This window comes from Plectropomus leopardus, chromosome 23, assembly GCF_008729295.1.
Source record: "Plectropomus leopardus isolate mb chromosome 23, YSFRI_Pleo_2.0, whole genome shotgun sequence".
Classification (NCBI taxonomy): Eukaryota; Metazoa; Chordata; class Actinopteri; order Perciformes; family Serranidae; genus Plectropomus; species Plectropomus leopardus.
The window spans coordinates 632,254-655,482 of NC_056485.1; the positions used below are offsets into that span (position 1 = coordinate 632,254).

Consider the following 23,229-nt stretch of genomic DNA (forward strand, 5'->3'; position numbering starts at 1 on the left):
CATGAAAACTAAGTCTTTCTTAAATCATTGTGTGTGTATTGTTGTGGTTTGTTCTGCAGAATGCTAGAGGAGTGCAGAATGGCTGCTCTATTTATGAAAGAAAATTAAAGTAAAGGGCCATGGACAATGCTTTCAGTCACTGTCGTTCTGTTGGGGTGAATGGATATCTTTTTCTTTTTCTTCATGTTTTGTTTTAACTTCTTTGAAATAGCCCACAGTAGAGATGACTGGGGGCTGTTTCGGTTTTTGGTTGGCACCTTAAAGAGACAATTTGGATAATTTAAAGTTGGGCTGTATGAGGTACTTATCTATAGTCAATGTATTACCAACAGCACATGGCAGTCGGCACGCTCCCTGTTTGGAGAAGCAGACAGGAGTATCAGCATGACAGCTGTGCTGCTGTAGACAGAGGTTAGCAGCAAAATAGATTTTAGCCATTTAAAAAAAGTCTACCCAAAAAGATCATTATCAGGCTTCATTGAGAATATTTTTTCAATGCTTTACGCCACTGTCAGACAGCGCTTTCCTTTGGCACTACATTTTCTCAACCTTATGAGCCTACAAATAAGCGCAGCTGTGCCTACACCACAGGTCAGCTGATGGGTCAGACTTTCAGCTGTAGGGAAGAGACAACAATACAGGACAATTACAATAACAAAAGCAACAGCCAAATGCCGTTCACTGTGGAAACAAATGGATATCCTTATCAATCAGAGTTTACAGAAGAAGAACTTCTACAGAAGCAGACTGCATGGGCTGAAAGAGAAAGAGAATGAAAGAGAGAGAGGAAAGTTCTGTGGAAACTGGAGGTAAAAAAAGAACTGTCAAGAAAGAAAAGAAGTGTGTAAACTGTGGGTCAATGTGTGCCCACAGACCCATAGAGCTACTGCTTCCACTTCAGGGTCTGTCTGAATCATGTTAGTGCTTCACACTTCACTGGTTGTTTTATGAGTTGTTCATTTATTTGTAGGCATTAAGCGTTATTTTACCTGATGGTTGGGAACAGCAGTGCTCTCCAGCAAGGGTCTCTCTCGTTTATTTGGTTTTACATAATCCTCTTGAGAGGAATGTTAACAGCAAATTCCAAGGTGTATCAGTCTTGCAGGTGGAGTGCTGATGTAAGGTTTTGGTTCACTGTGATTGCGCAACTGCACTTTCTGACCCAAACAGCTGGAAGTTCGACAGGTAAAAAAATGTAGTGCCAAAGGAAAATGCTGTCTGTCAGCAAGGTGAAGCAGTGACAATAGTCTTACTATAGCGTACACTTTAACTGATCCAGTATTTTTAGGAAGGCCTTTTGGTAGGTCGCTAAAACAAGTTTTGCTGCTAACTTCATTCTACAGCAGTACGTAGTAGAGCATCTGTGGTGGTACTCCTGCCTGCTTCTCCAAACTAGGAGCTTGTCAACTGACATCTACTGTAGGTAATGCACTGACTATGGATAAGTACCTCATACAGCAGCATGTCAAAAAATCCAAACCATTCTTTTAATCACACAGTAAGCCCCATCCCTGGGATTTACAGTAATTCCACTGCTAACTTTTTGGTGCTGTACATTGCACATGTACTCTACATGTTACTTGTTTTGTTTAATTCCCTTCCTCTAATTCTTCGGTTTTTCACAACTTTCTTCGACTAATTTATACTATTTGACTTCCTGGTCAAAGCAGGGACTATGGAGCATGCTCAGAATACCTAGTCCAGTTCAGGTCTGGTTTAAGAGTGTACATGAAAGAGTAAATTGACCCCCAACCACATTATAGGTGTGTTAGACTGACTTCAAGAAATTCAACTAAGTGTTAATTAAGTGGGACTAACTAACTCCAGCTTTAGTCAGACTAATACAAGAATTTGACTTTTTTTTAACATCAGGTTAGCGTACTGAATCCAAGATAAGGAATATCAGGTCAATCTGAAGCAGAAAGTGAACAGGAGAAGAGGTAAAATAAGATGGAAAGTGAGAAGATGAAGAGAAATGCATTAAAAAAGAATTGGGAAGGTTAAAAAGAATGAAGTAAGGACACAATATGGAGATGGGTATTCCAAAAACACAGTGTTAGCACACATCTGGAACAATCATTACTGTAACTAGCGGCCTTTGAAAACCATCAGGTACTTTTTTTCTCCTCTTCCCACTTTGTTCTTCTCGTCATTACTGTAATTTTCTCCTCCCTTCTCCTCACCTGGCCTCCTGACCCTTCCCTTTTCTCCTAAGTCTTTACCTGCTCTTCCTCTTTTTGTCCTTCATTTCCATTTCATATTTGCAATCTCATGTGACTTCGCTTTTGTCATGAGGACACAGGCTGGATGTTTCAACGAGGGTGGGCAACACTGAAAGGAGTCTTTATTTCCATGATCTAAATTGGTAATAAGAAATGCAAGAATGACTGTTATTGAGGTTTCATGCTTCTGGGTCCAGTTCCAGAGAGAAGGACAAAAAATTGGAAAAAGCTGCAGAAAAACACCAATGAAAGGGGGAATACCAGATAAGTGAATGCTAAACACCAAGTGGTTCTAGCAACAAAATATAAAAATACAAAAAGTCCAACTACTACAGGCCCTGACAACTGTTCTAGTATTATCAGTTTCATATGTTTTCAATATCAAGCCACCTGACTAAATATGCAAAGACTGTTTTTGCCAGCAGTCATAAGGGCAAAGTTAGGCTGCTGCAGAGATTTGTAGATTTTCACTACTGCTTGCCTTAGCCAATCAATAAACAGCTGTATACTGGTTTAATTAATGACCGAAGTTTGCTGCAACGCCAATGTATCAAGACGACCTCATGGGGATTGTTGTCACATACAAAGGGAAAATATAAATAAATTGTATTTTTTAGATCTTCTGTTGCTGTCTAACAACATTTATGTGTAGTGGAGGCTAGTGCTAATGTCTGGCTGTAGGAGTTTGTCTGACAAAGCCAGCACTCCTGCCCACTGAAAGTGTTATGGGAAACAGAATGTTGAGCTCACGTCATCAGGATGGTCACCAGGCTAACAATATGGCAGGAACAGTAGAAAATATACAAGATTAGTTTTGGGATTGATTATGTCACCTTGAGCCACTCCTCAGCCTGCTCTTTGCTCTGCACGGCCAGCACCAGCGCATCCGCCCCTTGGTGAACAATCTTCAGTTCATGCTTCTTCTTCTTGCCGTCTTTTGGGATGTGAGTGATGCTGCAGCCTGACAGGGTCAGCTCCATCTGAGGGGTGTGGTCTTTGGAGGACTTGTAACACTTGAGAGAGAAAAGGTGGCCACAGTTAAACTGGATGAACCAAACACAAACACTGTGCCTGGCTGTGCAAACATGTACAAAAGTGTCCCTCACCAGCAGTTTGTTATCTTTGATGACGCACAGGAGTTTGGTCCATTGGCCGAAGCGTTTCTTTCGCAGCAGGAACGCACAGATCCGAGCGTCCTTCACCAGATCCATGGACGCCTCTGCAGACGGCCACTGGTGACGCATCTTCTGGCCCTTTCCATCCTCCTCTTCCTCATCATACGACTCATAGGAACTGCTCATGGCGTCTGACTCATAGTCTAAGAGAGAGGTGCAGAAGGAAACTGACAATTCTTTCCAAAAACAATAGACTGTACAGAACTCAGCTGCTAGTCTTTTAACCAGAACCAACAGACCCTAGTCCCCCTGTCTGTTTCAGGATGGATTCTAAGATTTTACAGATTACTTTCTCTTCATGGCCAGGCAGGCTCCACATTTTAATCTTTTGTAAACCATTGTGTAATATGAGACCCCTAGGCAGAGGTCTTTTGTCCAGGCTGAGGACTAAAGGCAACAGAGCTAATGAAATCGGGGCCCCGAGGCCTTGGTACGACCTGCCCCAAGGATATCAGGCCGTCTGAGTCAGTGTCTTCATTAAAGTCTCTCCTAAACTGGCATCTAATTTGCAAAGACTCATAGCACTTCATCAATTCCTTCCCAATGCATTTCACCCTGTAGATACAAACTTCTTGTCATTTTTACATTTTTACCAATTTTTTGTTGTTTCATAGTCTTAATATTTTGAACAATTATTATGTTTTTCCTTTAATGAATGAATATAGTTATTTCAATGGGGAGATATCTCCATAAGTCATTTTTGGCTTCTCTCCTCTCCTGCACAATGGCCAAATGTTTTAATTTCCTTTTTCTGTCTTTTCTGTACAAATGTGTTTAGTTTTAATGTAAAGCACTGTAGTTTTGAAAGGTGCTGTATAAGCAAAAAATCAAATTATTATTTTTAACAAATTAATAATAAATTATTATTATTACTATTGTTTTACATATAATGCCTTATATACATTATATCACTATATTACATGGTAACAAAAAAAATTGTATTTCAGAAGCTTGTCCATTAACTACTGTCTGTATGTTTAGCTATGAGTAAGAGCATCATATAAGTGATGTGAATTGTAAATTAATCTGTCACTCACTGGCAGTGATGTATTCAGGAGCCTTCCCAGGACTTAAAGGAACCGCCTCCTCATAGTAGCCCTCAGGTAAAGAGGAGCTGGGCAGAGGAGGAGGGCCGCTGTTTGGAGGCTGCACCAGGAACAAAAGCACATCACATGAAATGACACTTTAACAGTTCTTATAATTTATATTTTATTGAACACTTCATCTGCTTTTGATTCGTTAATGTTTGAACTGTTACAACAACTCAACATTCCATGAGTAAAGAAATTTTAAGAAATTTCAACCCATTTATAGTGATTCCTAGGCCTAGGTGGTATCACGGTATACCAGGGTATTTAGAAATCTCGAAGCTCTGTCAATAAATACAATACTGTCATAAATACAGGTTCTCTTCATTCTATAAAACTACGTTCAGTCTCTGGTCTCTTCTGATGGAAGAGGCAGCTGAGACACCGCAACACCTAGTGGTGGAGAGAGAAGTTCCAGCACTGTAAACAGCTGGCAGTGAATTAAGGATTTATTTGGACCAAACCGGACCTTGTGATTGAAACAGTGGACTTACTAACTAGATTACTGACAAGAGAAACCAAGATGGTTTGGGAGAGTTTTATTTTGTTTTTGTTGAGTTTGAGGTGAGTTTTATGATGAGTTTACGAGGCAATTAAGCCTAGTCAGTCTGCTGTGAGAGAAAGTTGAATTCAGAAGGTGTAGAATTGTATTTCTCTGTTTAATTAGGAAAATAGCTGTGAAGATATTATCTTTCTTAACATTTTGTGGGTTCCTATTGTGTATTTGTGTAGCACTGTGTGCAATATAAACCTCAAATGCCCTTAGGCTTGCTTGGTGGAGGTTGCTCTCTTACTTCTGCAAATTACAGTGTGTTTAGGGAAAACAGGTATCTACAAGCAGAAAAATTCACAAAAAAGTGTTGAGGGCAATTCATTTATTGCCCCAAGCAGACTGAGATGGTATAGAGACACCTGACTTTAGAGTTAATGAACCCAGGTACGGATGATATGGAGTTTCAATCGTGCTCAAATTAAATATGATCTCTTCTTCAAAATCTCTGAAAGATTTGGTGGAAAACTAAAGTCAAAGAGCTCAGCACAGATCACACATCGCCACGATCACTCTCTTTTCTCAGACCTTGGAGGATTTGTATTTTTCTTCTCCAGGTCATTCAAGCAACCACTGTGCCTGATCAAGTGGTGGCACACGCTTCCCAGAACTTCCACAAAAAGGTGGAGGTCTCGCAGTCCTGCACTGAACACTGTGAACAAGCATACGGATGACCTCCTATGGTTTTTCTATGTCATCAGAAACTCTGGAAATTTTGATCCACCAACTGTCGGCAAAATCAGATGAGATTTTTTTTTTATTTTTGTGGCACTGATTCACAAGATCATGATAACTTCAATGAAAACAACATTGTGCCATATTTGCTAAAACTGTCCCTATTTTCTTGAAGATGTCCATGAGACAAACAGTTTGTACAAACATTGTGTCCTTCCTCCTCTTATGCTGCAAAAAAATAAAATATAAGTTGATCTTAACAACATCACAACATTTAGCTGTATTTATTTAATTTAGTGAAGTTGGTGCAACTTAAAAATTACAAGTGAAATGACCTTGTTCTTTCTCAGTGTTAGCAACTTCTGTAAAGCAAGTTAGTCTGACTTAACTTGATCATGAAAAAGACAATTTGGCCAATGAGTTAGTTAGAAGTTCTTTTTTCTCAATGTATATACAGATTTATAGCTCAGTAAACTTGGTGTACTGAAGGTGATAAAACTTGGAAGCTTGTCATTTTGCAAAAACTTCACAAAATTAAGTAAATACAAATAAATTTTAAGTAAACTTAACAATTAGATATAAAGTAAACATAAATTAAGATAAATAGTTATATTTACTTCGAGGCAATCTGTTTCCTAGTCTTTGAAAAAATAAGATCAACACGTCATGTCCATCACTGCTTGTGTGTGATCAAACTGCTATGGGGCCAAGACAGATCAAGATTCTGTTACAGCATTGCCTATTTTTTTTCTCAAATGTTATCAGAAACATACTTTTGTGTACCGTTTATCTGTGCTATGAGACAGTTTGTGGCCTGGCTGCCACGTTGGAAAATATCAACCAAATTTCCAGCTGATGGTGCACCTCTTACATTGACCTTTTAGTCACCTCACCTCTGTATGTGTTAAACAGCACAGCTGCACAGATGCACAGCTCCACCACAAGGGGGCACTAAGGTAACAGTTGACATCCTTTCTTAGAGATGTTAGGTGTAAAAATAAATTAGTCAGCTGTTCACCATTTTCATTTAACCCTTTAAAACCTGTGTAAATTGACTTGATTGATCTTTCATAAACATGGGTAGAAGGCAATAAGAAGCTATTAAGAAATAGACCACAATTTAGCGAGAAAAAGGTAAAAAATTACAAATAGTAAAGGAAAAATAAACAAACAAAAAAAGAAAAAAAAACAAGAAAATTATCTCCCCAAAAAATTTCTTTGATAATTTTGTAAATATTGTTACCCCTTTTTAAAAACAAATTTTCAGTCAATTGTCAGCTTTCACTTTTTTTCCAGACATTTTTTGCCACGTTGTTTTATGCCTTTTCCCATGTTTTCAAAAGCTAAAAAAAAAATATTTTCTTTAAATGCTGGTGAAAGGCGTCTGAACGCACCACAACAAAACTGTTATGGATCTAGTTTCTGAAGGGTTAAAATGCAAATGGAGAATGTGTGTTTGTGCAATATGCTGATTATTATTCTATGTTAGAAAGCCTCAATTATTCACTATTGGCACTAAATAATCAGTGACTATTTCACAGAGCACCAGTGTCTTTAAGTTTGTGATAAATGGTATTGGGATGGTTAATGAAACTGACTAAGCTGACTACAGCTTCATCAACAATATTTTTCACCAGCCGCCACTGCACTGGAAACACTGGACAGTGAGTGTCTGTGAAAGGACCATGACCTGTGATGGCTCCTGACTTCTTTCCTCTCATGGAAAACCCCTGTGATTCCTCTTTTCAGTTTATTTACTGGTGGCATCGCAGAGTTTCCACTGCCAGGCCAGCTTTAAGGAGGAAAAACTCTATAACTGTAACTGTTGTGAAAGTCTGTGTGCTATGGGCCATTTGTTACAGCTGACCCAATCAGGCGTCACTGCGCAGTGATGTCAGCATCTTGTGCTTTAACAACGTGGAACATTCATAAGAGAGTTTGGCTGACGTGCAGCCTCAACGACTTCTGAGCACAGAGGGTGGGTGGGTGTGTGTGTGTGTGTGTGTGTGTGTGTGTGTGTGTGCATGTCACAGCACAGTGACAGGCTTCCTTAAAATAGAGAAGATTAAACAAGTCTTTTTTACAGAAATGAACTGTCATTTTCTTATAGGCCTGAAAAGCTTGCAGAATGTTAGATTTTTGTTTTCCAATGTATTTAATTATTTAATTCTATAGTTTTCTTAAGTTTAATTTTACATGCAGTATGCATCTGCAAATATGTCTGCTTTCTTTCAGAAACATGGAAAGAAGGCAATGAGCCACTTCACAAGACATTGCCCAAAATTAGCCAGAGATTAGAATTACATATACAAATTAAAAATATGGTTTTGTGGCTATGTCCCTCTGTTTTTTTCTCTCCCTTTTTAAAGTAATTTTTTACAGCTGTCAAACAATTATTTAAATTCCATTATTTCGCATTTCAAAACAGTTTTGAAGTCCATATTAACCACGTAAAGCAAATCTTACCAGATTGTCTTGATTAGGAATCAAGTGGCAGCAAAAGAACTGCATGGAATTAGCATAAAGTGGGCATGTCTGTAAAGGGGAGACTCATGGGTACCCACACAGCCCCTTTTCATTCAGATATCTGCAGGTCAGAGGCCAAGGGGCTCCTATCAACTGGCCATGCTGTCAAAATTTTGTCTAACTTTGTAGCGTTGTTTATTCTCTTACTGAAAAGTGAGTATGAACTTGGCCTGCTGCAGCCTCTTAGAGACAGGAATGTCAGCCAGCGATTAAGGCAATTAAAAAAAAAACCCAACTTTTTTTCTTTTCTTTTTTCTTGTAATCTTTTAATGATATCTTGTAATTTGTGAGACTTTTCTTACCAAGTTGCTCATTGCCTTTTTCCTTATGTTTTCAAAAGAAACAGGGTTAACTGTGACAGTTAATATTTCTTCCTTCCTTCCTGTGTAATTCTCATTATATATACATATATATCATTATTATTTTAGTATATTTTAAGTATATTACAGTACACTCTGTACATTGTGTATATCTATCTATCTATCTATCTATCTATCTATCTATCTATCTATCTATCTATCTATCTCTTTTTTCCCCATTATAGTTTTTTTTTGGGGGGGGGGGGGGGGGGGTTTCCTTAATTGATGTGAGGTTCTAAGGACAGAGGGATGTCGTATGCTGTAAAGCCCTCTGAGGCAAATTGTGATTTGTCATAATGGGCTTTTTAAATAAAATTGAGTTGACTAACCATCTGCCTATCTATCTATCTACACATATATACAGTATATATGTATATATATATATATATATATATATATATATATATATATATATATATATATATATAATATATATATATAGATGTGTGTGTGTGTGTGTGTGTGTATATATATATATATATAGCTACTGCTGCATTAACTGGATGAGCCCGTCAGACGTTCAGTATCGGAAAAAAAACAGTACTCCATAAAGTTAATTATTCATGTAATTTATCAGAAGTTGGACACGGTCTGGATAGAACCATCACCTGGTCTGGATCTGGACTACATTCTACATTTTGCTAATCTATGGTATTCCTAGTTCACTTTGCCGAATGCAAAATTGACTTTCTTATTCCTCTGTCTCTTGTCACAGTCAATACATTAATGCTCTTCCTCTTCCCGCCACCTAGAAGTCGAGTGGCCCCGAGCAGAAACCTTATCATATTTTTTGCAACTTGGGTGAACTCATTTTTTGGCAGGGAAATGCTGCCCTCCTGAGCTCCTGCTCTACCAGCTTTCTGCTCCTTAACCCAAGCCCTAAAAATAGAAAAAATCCCCGCAAGAGGAAGACAGAGGGAAGGGAAGACAGAGAAGTGCAAACAATGAAAGCTGCAGACTTGACAGCCAAACAGAAAAGAACAATGTCAGGTTTGTGAGGTGGACGTGAAAGTAGACTTGTTTGTGTTGCTGGTGGAGGATTGTTGATACGAGGTCTGCGGCTTCATATCTCGCATCACAGTGACTTCCTCTCCAAGACTTTTCAGCAACAATAACATTAATAATCATGCAGAAGCAGATTGTTTGGGTAAGCATTTTCCCCTGCATGCAACAGAATACATTACGCTTGAGAGAATGTGATCCTATTGCTCTGCTATTTAATGACTCAGAGCTGAGAGGCACCGTGGTGAGGAGAGTGTGTCTGGGTTCACACACAGACACGCAAATAAACTCACAGTCTTACTGTCTTTTTGCTTTCATTTCTCAAAACAACAGCCTGGCCCCATCATGTCATCTGTGCATCAATTATGCTGCAACTCATTGAAACTTAAAGGAGGTCACTGAGGTCATATGCATACCACCCCTCTGCTCACCACAAACACACACTGCATAACTGCCACCACACAAAGGTCATCATCTCTCTGCACTTTAAGTCTTATCAGCTTCAAATGTTTCAAAGATCTCCAGCATAAGGTCAGACCTGGATAGGCTCTCCACAGTCAGTCTTCACAAAGTTGCCTTCATCTGCTTCAAAGGAGATTAGACTGAATGGAACTTAAATTATCCTTGTGAAAATTATACAGTAATCTTTATTGTCATTGTACTGGTACACCGAAATTGAGGGTGCTCCCATAGAGCTACCGTACACCATAGATTTAAAGTGACATAATACAATAACAACATACAAGGGAGAGGCAGTGTGGCTTGTTAAAAACAGGTATTCTCCCTTAAAATAAAGACATGAAAGTGAGGTATAATATGTACTGCTGAGGTGTAATATACACAGCTGAAATAAATACTGTGCTAGTATATACTGTGGAGGCAAAATACAAAGACAATACTGAAGATCACACAAAATTATCTTTACTGACAGATTTACTAGTTGACCAAAAACCACACTGGGATGACAGCTGGTCGGCTTTTTGCAAAGTTTCCTTTTATTGACATTTTCTCCTGTCTTAATCGCCATGATGTGGTGGTTCACTTTTACACTGTGATCTGTAAATTAGACTTCAGCCGCTAACTTTATCTTTTTAACCTGTTTTTTCTGCAGACAGAGAGAACATATTTCATTAAGGAGTTGAGTTAGTTGCAATGTAAGCTCCATGCTGGCCCCTACAGCTTGACAGACCATCACAAGGGGGCAGGGTTTAGCAAATGGTCAGTTCCAATGATGATGAGAGACAAGTGGGACAAAACAGAGCACACCAACACACTGAGGCAACTGCAGCACCATCTTGCTTTAACAGCATGCAAGTCACTAAAATTTGTTGAAGGTTTTCCAATTACATTTGCCATGAGTTATTGATTCATTTTGATACATGAAGACACAGGGATAGTTTATGTGCTACTTGTGTTTGCCTTTTTGAGTTTTCTTCAGTTTTATTCTTGTTAAATTTGTGAGGTAAAAGTAAAGAAAAAGTTGTACTCCATGGAACTCTTAACCCACTATGAGCAATTACATGAAGGGTTTCAAGCTCTGCTACAAGGAGAATAACAGCAGCATGTGCAGGTCATGAGCATGGATGCATATCAGAAATGTCAGAATTCCTCAGTCATAATGTGTAATTAGGTGGTGGTAAAGGAGTCCTGACCTTGGTTTGGACTTTAAATGGGAGGTTTGTCTGCTCCTTCTGCCCTGGCCTGAAACTCACATCAAAACATTTATACCAAGTATCAATTTTTGTCTTGCGTAGGAGGACATGAATAAATGTTTCTGTCACCGTGCCAAAGGGACGGAATGGATAAACTGAGTGGACACAGGAAAGCCACACCTTTATGAGAAGCAAACTACAAAGGGAAAGGGAAAATACATTTCCAATGATTTTTGGCAAATTACCCAATGTGGAAGCACATATTTTCCCAGCTGCTGCCAATCATGGCAGATTTTTTATTTTTATTTGAGGGTGAACATTGCTAAATTAAACCAGTTTTGACTCCTAACTGGTGACTTGGTCGGTTCTGTGCTGGTGAATGACAGTGTTTACATATGTGGTGTATTTATTTATTTAGCTTTTTTTACACACTTTTGAAATTTTTCATAACAGAGTTCATATAGTATTTCTAATATTTCAGCAGCTCATACATAGAGAATCAACAATTCAACTGCTTCCTACTAAGTGCTATATTGTAGGCAGTTGGACTTGCTTGAGTTTCTTTAACATGCTTCACTTCTCATCTGAGCGGCTTCTTCAGTTTAGAACTAAAGAAGCCTCTAAAGTTCTGAACTGAAGAAGCTGCATGGATCTTCGGTTCCCCCTAAAAAGGTTTTGCTTAAGGCTTTATTTATCCTGAGGTGGGGTTTGCTGAGGCCTGTGCTCTTTTCCAGAAAAACCCAGCTTCAAGTTTCGACACATTCACATCTGGGAGCTCCAGAGTGCAACCACAGTCCTCTGCTTTTGGCCTTTGGTCACCTCCCTACTGGTGCAACTGGAGGTGAAGTGCCACGCTCAAAGTCACATGGCCGGTAGATATTTAAAGGGGGGTGTTACTCCTTCAATTTTCTTGACCTACTTCTCTTACTACTAAGCTATTGCCCTCTTCTTATTCAAGCACAGTATCCAAGGGTATGATCCTTGTCAAACCTTTAGAGACCTGCTATAAAACAGAAAGGCATAGAAAGGGTGGCGAAGATGTGGACAGATACCTGTGTGCACATCCCTTCCACAATACATTTTTTAAAGCTTAAGCATGAGGTCAGGCTAAGTCAGTGGGCTGTGAACTGATGTCAGACTGCAGGAAAGAGAAGAAAACACAAAGAGCAAACAGTATGTATATCATACAGGATATTTATATTTTCTAGTTATAGTCGGTCACTCAAGAATATTTCTTTCATTTAAAATGAATGCAATATTCCAAGTGAGTCTTCACTCTTGTTTGTATGTTAAAATCACTCTAATGATGCATCTAATCAGAAAAAGCAATTGCATGATGTCGACTATTCACATACACAGACATACTCTTTGTTCATAATTCTGGGTTATCAATTGCAGTTTTGTGATAGCAAACCACAGCATACACATAGTGGTTGCAACAGTGGCAGCTGTCCAGCAGCACAACTGAAAGCTTCATTGTGAGGGAGAGCAACTCAACCCAGATGTCATCTGATTAGCAAACACACACTCTTGACATAGGACCCCCTTCACACTGCACAAACGGACACACTAGCATACAGTCAGAAACATAGAAAGCACTGGAAAAGGCAGACATGAAAACAAAAGACAAACCAAACTAGGGGAGGCTAACACAAACATACTGTGTTCACAGACACATACTGTGTACACGCACACACACAAAAATCCCCTCTCTGCAGGACTCAAGGCCTGGTCCAAGCTCAAGACCTGGCAACCTCTGTGATATACATCTAAGTGTTCCACCTCCAACACATGAACCACCCATGCTAGTGTTACCTCCGACAAAACAAAATCTTTCTCACAACTCTCATTTTAAGCTACATTCTTCACGCTCCCACTTTTGCAGGAAAAGCATATTCACCAGAGTGCCGTTACTGGCGGACATGCCAGCTTGCCGGCTGTACTAAAAAAATAAGAGATTGGGTTGGGTGTTTCCTGCATTTCTCTCACCTCACAATGAGGTGTAAATGTGGGTCAATAAGAGCTGGTTGGAGCCAGTAGGAGCTAGTGGTTCAACAGCTTTGGAAAAGCTTTGGAAGTATCTGGAATGGCATCAATCCATTGTTCTAGAAGTGAGTGAAAAGTCACATCGATGGAACTTGGGCACTACTGCTTAAACATAACACACACACAGACACGTAGGACAAAACTTCTCCCAGAGTGCTATCATTCTGCCTAAAAGTCCAGCTAAGTGAAATTATTTTCCACCAATAATCACAATTACAGTATTAACCTGCACACCCTTATTTTACTGCTTAACTGCCATGTTGAGAAATGAGAATGTTTTCACTATGTTGCATTAGAAATTAATTCAGAAAATATACAAAAACTTATTGTCTAAACATGCCATCAAATCGTCACACTCACCCTACATGGTCACATCTTTCCAGCTTCACGTTTTACACAGACCTCATTTCTGGGCTGTCATTACCTCCATTCCCGTCTCAGAGGCGAGACCAATCTGTTCCCCCTTTCTGTGATCATACATTATATACGAAACGGTGAGGCAGCATATTGGTGTAATATTCCTGCCTTGAATAGGCAAACTAAATGCTGCTTCACCTGGGGATCAACTGTCAAGCTTCATATAAAACTGCAAAACATTGAAAGTCCACATCAGTTCCTGGTAGTTTTCTGTGTTATGACACAGCTGTTTACCTGCACTTCTTACTGGCAAGAATCCCACTTTTCATTTGGTGCAAAAAAAAAACATTTGATGATATAAACTAGAGAACAGAAACAAATCCTCACGTTTAAGAGGCTGCATCCAGTGAATGTTTTGAAATTTGTACTAATTGTTTTAGCACTAATGCTTTCTGCAACAGTTGAATTGATGTCAGTATTCCAGTCACATCATCAGTTGCATCCTGTGGGCTATGCAAGGCTCCACTTTGGCTTCACTCGAGGAGAATGTGGACCAGTCCTCTTGTTGAGACACAAATGATTTCCATCTGTGTTGATGCTGGAAAGTGGTGCCACCCCCCACCCTTTCCTCCTTTCCTCCCTCGCCTTCCCCCAAGCAGACCCTCCCTCGTTACGCAAGTCAACCAGCGTACAGAAGTGTGTTCATATGATGGATATCCTGTATACACACCAGCCAAGTTGCGTTATCCACTGCAGTCTGAGTCCCATTTGGAATTAATTTCCTCCCCTTCTCATTTTGAATCAGACAGCCCCCTCCTCTCTGAGCCCCTCTGAAGTTAAATACGTGTCTCAGCTCAAGCTTTATATTCAAATTCAGCCAATACTCCACACGGAGTTCAAATGCACTCTTCTGTATTGTTTGGTATCAGTGGTGGTTTGGAGACATCTTTGAATGCACCATGTTCCCGAAGCACCTCTTACACACTGCAAGTCATGCCATGTTGGTGGCCGTAGACCAACAGCTTTGTATTTGGAAGAAATGTAGGCCTGCTGGATTTTTGTAGCCTGAAAGGGAAATACATTGTAGCAAGTAAATGTGTCATTGCGCTTTGTCGAGCTGTAGACTGCATGCACAGGGAGAGTTGCTCTAAATCACACAGTTTGAGTTAAATCAGTCTGCCTTAGCATGCCTTCAGATTCCTTTGTTGCATGACATGTTTTGGCCTCTGTTTAGTGCTGATGAATCTGTTTTCATGTTTGACTTAATTCCTCAGTGGGGTTTCCCTACTTTGTGGCTTGGTCAACCACAGCCAGCCATTCAGTGACATCAGCACTATTGTCTCATTGACTTGAGACAGGAAATTAGGTTATTTAACAGTTCATGTTGAAAAGCGTAACAATTTGTCACTGGGGAAATCAAATAAGTGGCAAATTGGAGATTGATTAAGTCTTAACTGTGATAAACTGTGGGACTTTACTAAGTGACACATGCCCACAGCCCGGTTGATCCTGAGGGCCAGAACTGTTTCAGCTTTGACACTCTTTGGAAAAAGTCCCCGCTGAGAAACTGGGCCACGAATGGAAAACCTATTTCACAACTTTTTCCTACACTCAAGTGCTTTTGAAGGCTTTTTACAATGCCAAGATTTTTTTCTAACACATGATGTGATCACAGTGACTTAATAAAGCACTGAGGGAAAATTGTAGCTATTTCTGTAGTCTGGTAAGGAAATAATACAGTTAACTGTTGGACAAAATGATTTGGTCAAATGATTTCTGTATACAAAAAATATATGACACAAAATGTGTGTGTGTGTGTGTGTGTGTGTGTGTGTGTGTGTGTGTGTGTGTGTGTGTGTGTGTGTGAGGTCTAGAGCTGGCCCAATTTTGTAGTTTTGCCAGCCCGGTCTGGTGTACAAGCATAAACCTGTTTGGATTATAGAAACCCGTTGAATCGGCACTTGTCATTAGGCATAGGTATCTGGCAATTCAAAAGTAGTCTAAGTTACAGCACTTAATCAAACTCAAATTGCGTTTGTAACAGGCAATATGACAGCATGGTTATTATAATAATGTTCATGCATGTAGGGTTTTACTAATGGAGCAACTAATGTCATAAAGGTGGTGTGTAATTCACTGCTGAGCTGAGGCAGCTGGTGTTGGCATGGCAGAGTTGGTCTATCAAAAAGACTAAAACTGCACCAATATGGCAACATTTTGGATTTGAAACGGATAAAAGAGCTGTCCTTACTGTCTGCAGGTGTGTGAGCTGATATAATTTGATGATTGATTATAAGGAGCTTTTCAGGAGAATGTGTCAGCCCCTGACTGAAAACAGAATGAAGAGATGTCTTTTACCAGAGCTAAAGCTTAAAATATCATATTCAAAAAATGTTAAATAAATATGATTTTCTTTTCTCTTTTAAAAGTCCTTTGATGACCATGAATATGTGGAGCAATAATAATAAAAAAATATTAATAATAATAATTATACTAACATAGGTTACAAATGTAGTACTACATAAATCTTATTTTTCTTTTTTGATACACACACACACACTAAGGAGAAGGCCACAGGGTGGGTCAATTAATTAATCTGATTAATCAATCGATTATTTTTTCAATTAACTGATTAATCTATCGATTTTTTCGATATTTTTTTTTTATTACTCGATTAATATAACAACAAATTTACCGTAAATAACATTTAAAACTTTTTCATTTATATTTACATTTACATTTATAGATCTTCAATCATGACGGGGTATACACTGCAAGGCATTATTCCCCAACAAAAAATATCCCAGTCTTAACTGGTAATCTTTTTTTTACAGTCTGATATAAAGTGTCTCCAAAATAAAATTAATGCAAGAGCTTGTTCCATTCAAGTAAAAGGAATGTAGTGCAATCTACATTTAGCAATCCAACAGCAAAATAAATAAAACTATGTCAAATTCAAGTCACTTTTAGAAGGAGTAGCAAAACAGTTACTCTTTGTTTCAGTAACAAACCTCAAATCTAGCAGTTCAGCAAAACATCTCACAGTAAAATTAGTGCTTTTTTGCAACATCGCTGCCTGCTGCTATGAGTGCTGTATTTTCATATTTTTAAGCATAAATTTCAATCAATTATTAAGTTGCTTAAGTTCCTGCACAGCTGAGTACCCCGTCCTGTAAATGTTTCAAAATAAAATGCATTGTATCGGCAACTGATGGGATTCTGTCCGGAGAGACACAGTCAGAGGGCTTCTGCTTTGAAGGGAAGCAAGGAAGTTGGAGTAAAACAGACACTTTTGTATTTCCTCATCTCCAGTGTTGCCAGCTATTCTGTAACATACATCCATGTTCTGTAAGGGAAATAGCTAGAAGTAGCTAGATGATGTAATCAACTAATTTGCATAATAAAAAATTCAGAGAGAGGCAAAACTAATAGGAAAGCCTGACCAGGTAGTTTACAAACTAAGTATTTATGTCTTAACATTTTTGTTGCCATATAACTAGAACTTTGGCTTTTTTCTTTTCTTGTTTTAGTGACTAGTGGTCTTGTAGCTTATATTTGGCCAGAGGAACGATGACATTGACAAGGAACCGAATAAGACGGAGTGAACCGCATGAGGGATTTTGGGTTGTGAAACTAAGAGTGAATATTCAAACAAAACATAACGTCTCTGCTGTAACTGTACAAAATCATCATCTGTGATTGGTCGTAAGCTGTACACGCGTGATTCATTTGCAGGGCAGGCAGCTCTCAGAGCGGTCACAGAGTCCGCTGCAGGTTGGGACTGCGGGGCTGCTGGTCAGACTGGCTGCATGAGTGCTGTGAGAGCGCAAAGGAGGAGGAGACAGCAGCCGCCCTCGCTGTACTCGGCTCTTGTGAGCTCAGTTGTAATGTGAACCGCAGAGCTGGATATGTTAGATGCTTTTTGCAGAGCTTTGCCAACACAGTCATTCCCCAAATGACCAGAGAAAGTCGCTACATTTAGGACCCCCTTGCTGTTGATTAAACAATATCCTGCAGGGTCTCTTGATCGCTAATGACATTATTGTGTGTGTGTGTGTGTGTGTGTGTGTCTGTGTGCGTATCAAAGACTCTACAAGTCTGACCCTGGGAAACAATTCTGTGTGCTCAGCAACATGCTAGTTTATGCACATCATGTATCTTCTCCTGTTTTAGCTTCTCTGCATTGGCTTCTGGTGAAACCAGACTTGAATTTAAAAGCCTTCTTCTCACTTACAAAGCTCTGAATGGTCAGGCTCCATCATATCTTACAGAGCTCATAGTACCCTTTTATCCTCCCGGAGCACTGTGCTCTGAGAACACAGGCTTACCTGTGGTTCCTCAGGTCTTCAAAAGTAGGGTGGAAGCCAGAGCCGTCAGCTACCATCTGGAACCATCTTTCAGTGGAGGCACACACCATCTCCACTTTCTTTTATGACTTTCATCTTTAATAAAGCCTATAGTTAGGGCTGGCTCAGGCGTACCTTGGTCCAGCCCCTAGTTAGGCTGATATAGGCCTAGTCTGCTGAGGGACTTGCTATGATACAGTGAGCTCATCTCTCCTTCTCCCTCTATCTCTTGTTTGCAAACATTCATATCATATTACTGTGTGTCACTAACTCGGCTTCTTCTCCGGGGTCTCTGTGCACCCTTGTCTTGCAGGTTTTCTTGGATCAAGGTTGCGCCTGAATCGTAAGTGACAGCTGCACTGTCACTGTGGTCCTGCCTGACGCTGACTACTACTGCCATTATTATTATTATATATTATTATCATACCTTTACTGTATGTATACACATGTGATATAATTGTCATATAAATATGCTGTCATATATTAACATATGCATATATATAATATCATAAACTATTATCATTATTTCTATTCTTATTGTTACAGTTGTTATTGCTGTTGCTATGCATCTCTCTCTCTTTCTCTATATCATTTCATCAATTTTATTATGTTGATCTGTTTTGTTAGCAAGACATATTGCACGCCTATCCATCCTGGAGGAGGGATCCCTTCTCAGAAGCTCTTCCTGAGGTTTCTAACATTTTTTATTTTTATCCGCTGTGAGGGTCCAAGGACAGAGGGATTTTGTATGTTGCAGAGCCCTCTCAGGCAAATTGCGATTTGTAACTTTATTAATAAATGGAATTGAACTATACAATAAATAATATTTGCTTTGTCAATATCTTGCACCATACATTTCAGAGGTGGTCAGGAAGTAAAGGAGCGTTTGCACATCAACTGCGCATTGAGTAGACCAGTAATGGAGGTCTGTACAATTTGATTTATTCCTCTTTTGTGTTTATTACACAAAAAGAGCACTGCAAAAAACCCTGTCTGTTCTATCCATTTTATATTATAATTGAGTCATTTACAATTAGTGTCACAATACTATACATTTATAACGGCATTATATCTCCACAAAAGTACTCCAGATTAGTTATTCCTCATATAACAATGAGTAATCAAAATGGCTGCCACAAGATTTGGGGTTGACGGAGCATTGATGTAGTTTCTAAAGCCACAGGCTCTGCAGCGAATGTTGGTTTGGCTCAGCACTGAGACGTGACGGGTCACAGACAGACTGTGGCCAAGGCCGTCTGTCTCTTCCTCCTCCACACTCTTCATTTCTCTGCCACATCTCTCCTGTCTATTCAAACTGCACTTCCCAGCCAGCTTTATTGAACATAACATTCTAAGCATGATCTGCTTTAGACACGTTCAAACCACGCTAAACAGGGGTTAAACAGTTTCATCTGCACTTTATCTTGTTCATTGTCTCCAACTTCCTTTCCTGTTTCGGTCCATTTTTGTGCATGCTGTCATTTATTGTTCTTAGAAAGACAGAATATCAAGGCGGGTCAAAAATCACAATCGGCCAAGAACGTCATCTTTAACTGCGACAAATACCAAGACCACAAAGGTTGCTACATAGACAAACTCAAATAGCGATACATCAACCCTCCTGACTCAGCTAGTTTTCCAGGAAAACCTCGACTGTGATTTCCAGACACACACACACGCGCGCGCACACACACACACACACACACATAAGGCTTTCATGTCCCACTGTATCACTAAATCAGACATTTGTGTGACTAAAAAATCCCAGATGTGTGTTTGAATGTTTTCCTTGACCTGATGGGGGATGTTTGTACTTACTCATTCTTCGGCTGAGCATTCAACCTCAACCATGGATTAAAATCAGCTGCTTGCGTTTAGACTCGGGACATACTGATTTGCGCGATCAGTACTGTCCCAATACTGACCTTATTAAGCAGATCAGCCAGACTTGACCAATCCACATTACAACATTTAGCTACTAATGCTACTCAACACTTCTGTAATGTGCTCCTCAATAATTGTAAAAGCAGTTTTTTTGATACTTTTTGTTTGCAAATATTGCAGATAAATAAACACAACATTGAATTACAAGTTACAAGTTAAACAAAGCTTGATCTAAGAAAGGCTCAGAAAATGAGGACGGACGATACATTTTATTATTGAACAATGTTCAGCAACTTGAGCTTATAAAAAAGCAGCATGGTGATGCAGTGATTAACTCTTTCACCTCACAGCCAGAAGGTTCAGCCCTCCCGCAACCTGAAAAGGATAAGACTTAGGACTGCACCATATCTGTGTAACCTAGTTCTGACTGCGCAGCTTGCAAAATGCAGGATTTGAAAAAGTAATCCTGACTTAAGTCTAATTTCATCATCACCATCATGACAATGACCTTGAGATGTGACTGAAAGCTCTGGAAATAGCTAGAAAGTAGACCATGAATCAAGACTGTTCTATGACTGGCAAATGAATTGCACTACATCATTCAAATCAGAATTTATCAGTGTTGCCATGACAATAAGTAAACTTTATGTTGTTAACCTGAGAGTTACAGCTTGGCTGAGCCAAACTTATAAAGTAGGAACAAGAGCGAGCAGCGGAAACACAGTAATTTTGCACTGACTTGAGTTATGGAGAGACACCTCTGTTCAGTCAGATGTTCAAAACACATACAGCAACCCAACATGCACGTGTGTCTTCATGATACAATACAATAGGGTGTGGTTAAAAATTGAAAGAAGACTATAAAAGGACATAACTAAGCATGAAGGACTGTGGTGTTCCCTGAAGGACAAAATGTTGTTGGGTAACTCTTTAGCTTGAGGCACTGTAAGGTCATAGGTCACGTGGTCAGATTCACCAGATGTAGATGATGGGTATGAGCTATTCTTCTCCCATCTCACTATCTGGGTGCTACTGTTTTGCACCAAGATGACTGTAGGGATTCCAGACCTTTCCCTAGCACTGACACAGCGCTGTGGAGACAAGTGTGGCTATGTGAGACTATAGGACATGGGCTGAAGAAAGAAGTCTTACCAGCCAGGGGTGAGGGATCTCAGGGAGGGGCATCTGAGGTGGGGCCGGCAGACCGCTGTGGATCTCTGTCTTGAATAAAGGCTCTGAGAGGGAGAAGCAAGGATCAGAAAATGAGAGAATGTTCTCAACTATACATATGCAGCAGGCACGGCAAGGAGGAACTTTGAAATTAAGGATTTTAAATTTCAGTAGTTTCAAACTGGATAAAATAAAACATCAATTTGTTCTCAACATTTGCTCCCTGACATTACAACAAGAAGTGCTACTTTGCCAGTGTGAAGGTGGTTTTCTGTCAACATCAAAACTACACTTTACATCATGCTGCTGATGAGAACTTAAATGGAAGAACTTAAGTTCAAAGAGTGAGCAAAAAGCAAAAACTCTACTTTCAAATATAGCATGGCACTCATGATGGCTCGGTTATAGTCTCTTTAAATGCAACTTTTACTCTCCTAATACTGTCCAAGAACTTAATTAATTTGAAATTTCATTTTCCATTTCAGGTATGATAATAATCTAAATGAAAACTTACAGTTGAACAATTATAAAACTACCATTACAATTTCATTCTCATACTGAAGTTGGCACTTTGACATTACTTAAGGCATGAGATCTCTAATTTCCAACTCTAATTTTCACTAGCAGTAAAACTTTTTTTGGTATACAGTGTGAAACCTAAACTGGGAAATGAAATTACAAACTGACCTTCTGCATTTACATTAAGAAAGTACTTTTTTCATGATTTCAATTTTTTAAAATTTGATTAAATTATTTTATTTTACCCATCACAGTATTTACAGCACAACAACAATCTTGAATTCATACAGATGAGCCTAATTTTCAAAAGTCAACACACTTTTAGAGATCTGCCTTTGACCTTAAAGGGACTTAAACAGCACCAGTAAAAATGGCAAAGAGAGACAGCAGATCCAAAAAGATATAAGGTTTGAAATAGACTGGAAGACATGTCTCTTCACTGCAGTGTTTAACATGATGAAACTACAGTACATTTTTTGGAAGCTTCAACGAGTGCTATTAGTTTGTGTGTGCAAACTGCTTTAAAGATTTTACCAGAGTCCGATGTGACATCTCAAAACCTAATGCATTTGTATCGCTCAATATGTTTACATGATGTTAGGAAAAGTCAAATCATTGTGTTAGTCCGACTGAAAAAAAACAGAAGAGAAGAGAAGAAAACAAAGTAAGACAAAGGTAATGTACGTGCAGAAAAGTTATCTATTCCACCTGCAATCCGTTAGCCGTGTGCTAACTTGTTTGGAATGTGATGTAATAGGTCAACCAGAAAAAGGTCCAATAGCAGTTAGCTGACAGGGGGCATATCTCCAGCTAACATAGTGGAGTTGAACATACCAAGGCAAGAGTCAAACAAAAGATCTGTCCTTTAGAAATTATTTTAGTTTTCTCGACTCTAACAGTGAGATCCCATTTATTCAACAGCTTCACCCTCTCAGCATGTGACAGCTCTGAACCTTTCAAAAAGATCTGGGCTGGAAAATTACTGAATACAGGTATTATCAGGTATCTTATCATGTAATTGCCACCTCCAGGTATCCCCACAGTGTGTCTGAAGAGTTTCATGGTGCAGTGTGACTTGTAATCTCACCTTTTTCAGAGAGGACTCTGTGCAGGATGTTGGAGAGGTGCATCTTCTTCTCTCGAACCCCAGCGCTCAGATACTCCCTGTCCAACAGGTCCAGGAACAGACGAAGCTCACAAACCAACTCCTCCATCGCTGCAGCACAACCACAGGACATACATTAGCATTTCACACACTGAAGATATTTATCACATCTGTTAGAAACACATTAGTAATCTTTAACTCATTAACTGCTAGAAGCAAGAAAAGGCATTTAATGAAGTTGAACAGGGCACAAACTATAGATGCTTAATTATGGCAGAAAAAAAATAAATTGTGAAAACAAAAAAAAAAGGCTGGGCTCAAAGTGAACTGAATATGCAAAGGCCTGGCTGACAGTAATTGTAGGTTTAGCACAGGCAGTCATATGATCAGACAGGTTGTATACTACAGCCAGAAACTGGTGGGAGGTAGGGACACAGTGAATGCTGAAGCCCTGAGACCAAGTCCCCAGTCAAGCCAACAAGTTCTTAACTTTGTTTTAAGTCCAAAACAAGTCAATATGCACCCTTCAGAAAATGCAATGCCTTTTAAAAAA

At 39.3% G+C, this 23,229-nt stretch overlaps 1 protein-coding gene across 2 annotated transcripts in view; it reads right to left on the reverse strand.

Moving 5' to 3' along the window:
• Positions 1-23,229, reverse strand: part of afap1 (actin filament associated protein 1) — a 78,453-nt gene that overhangs the window by 21,307 nt on the left and 33,917 nt on the right. For both annotated transcript variants that reach the window (XM_042512412.1, XM_042512411.1), the window contains 5 exons: positions 22,659-22,787; positions 21,035-21,117; positions 4,435-4,543; positions 3,329-3,540; positions 3,056-3,235 (listed from right to left, as the gene is read on the reverse strand). In XM_042512412.1, coding sequence (XP_042368346.1) covers positions 3,056-3,235; positions 3,329-3,540; positions 4,435-4,543; positions 21,035-21,117; positions 22,659-22,785 — 711 coding nt within the window. In that variant the 5' untranslated portion in view covers positions 22,786-22,787. The remainder of the gene's footprint in view (positions 1-3,055; positions 3,236-3,328; positions 3,541-4,434; positions 4,544-21,034; positions 21,118-22,658; positions 22,788-23,229) is intronic.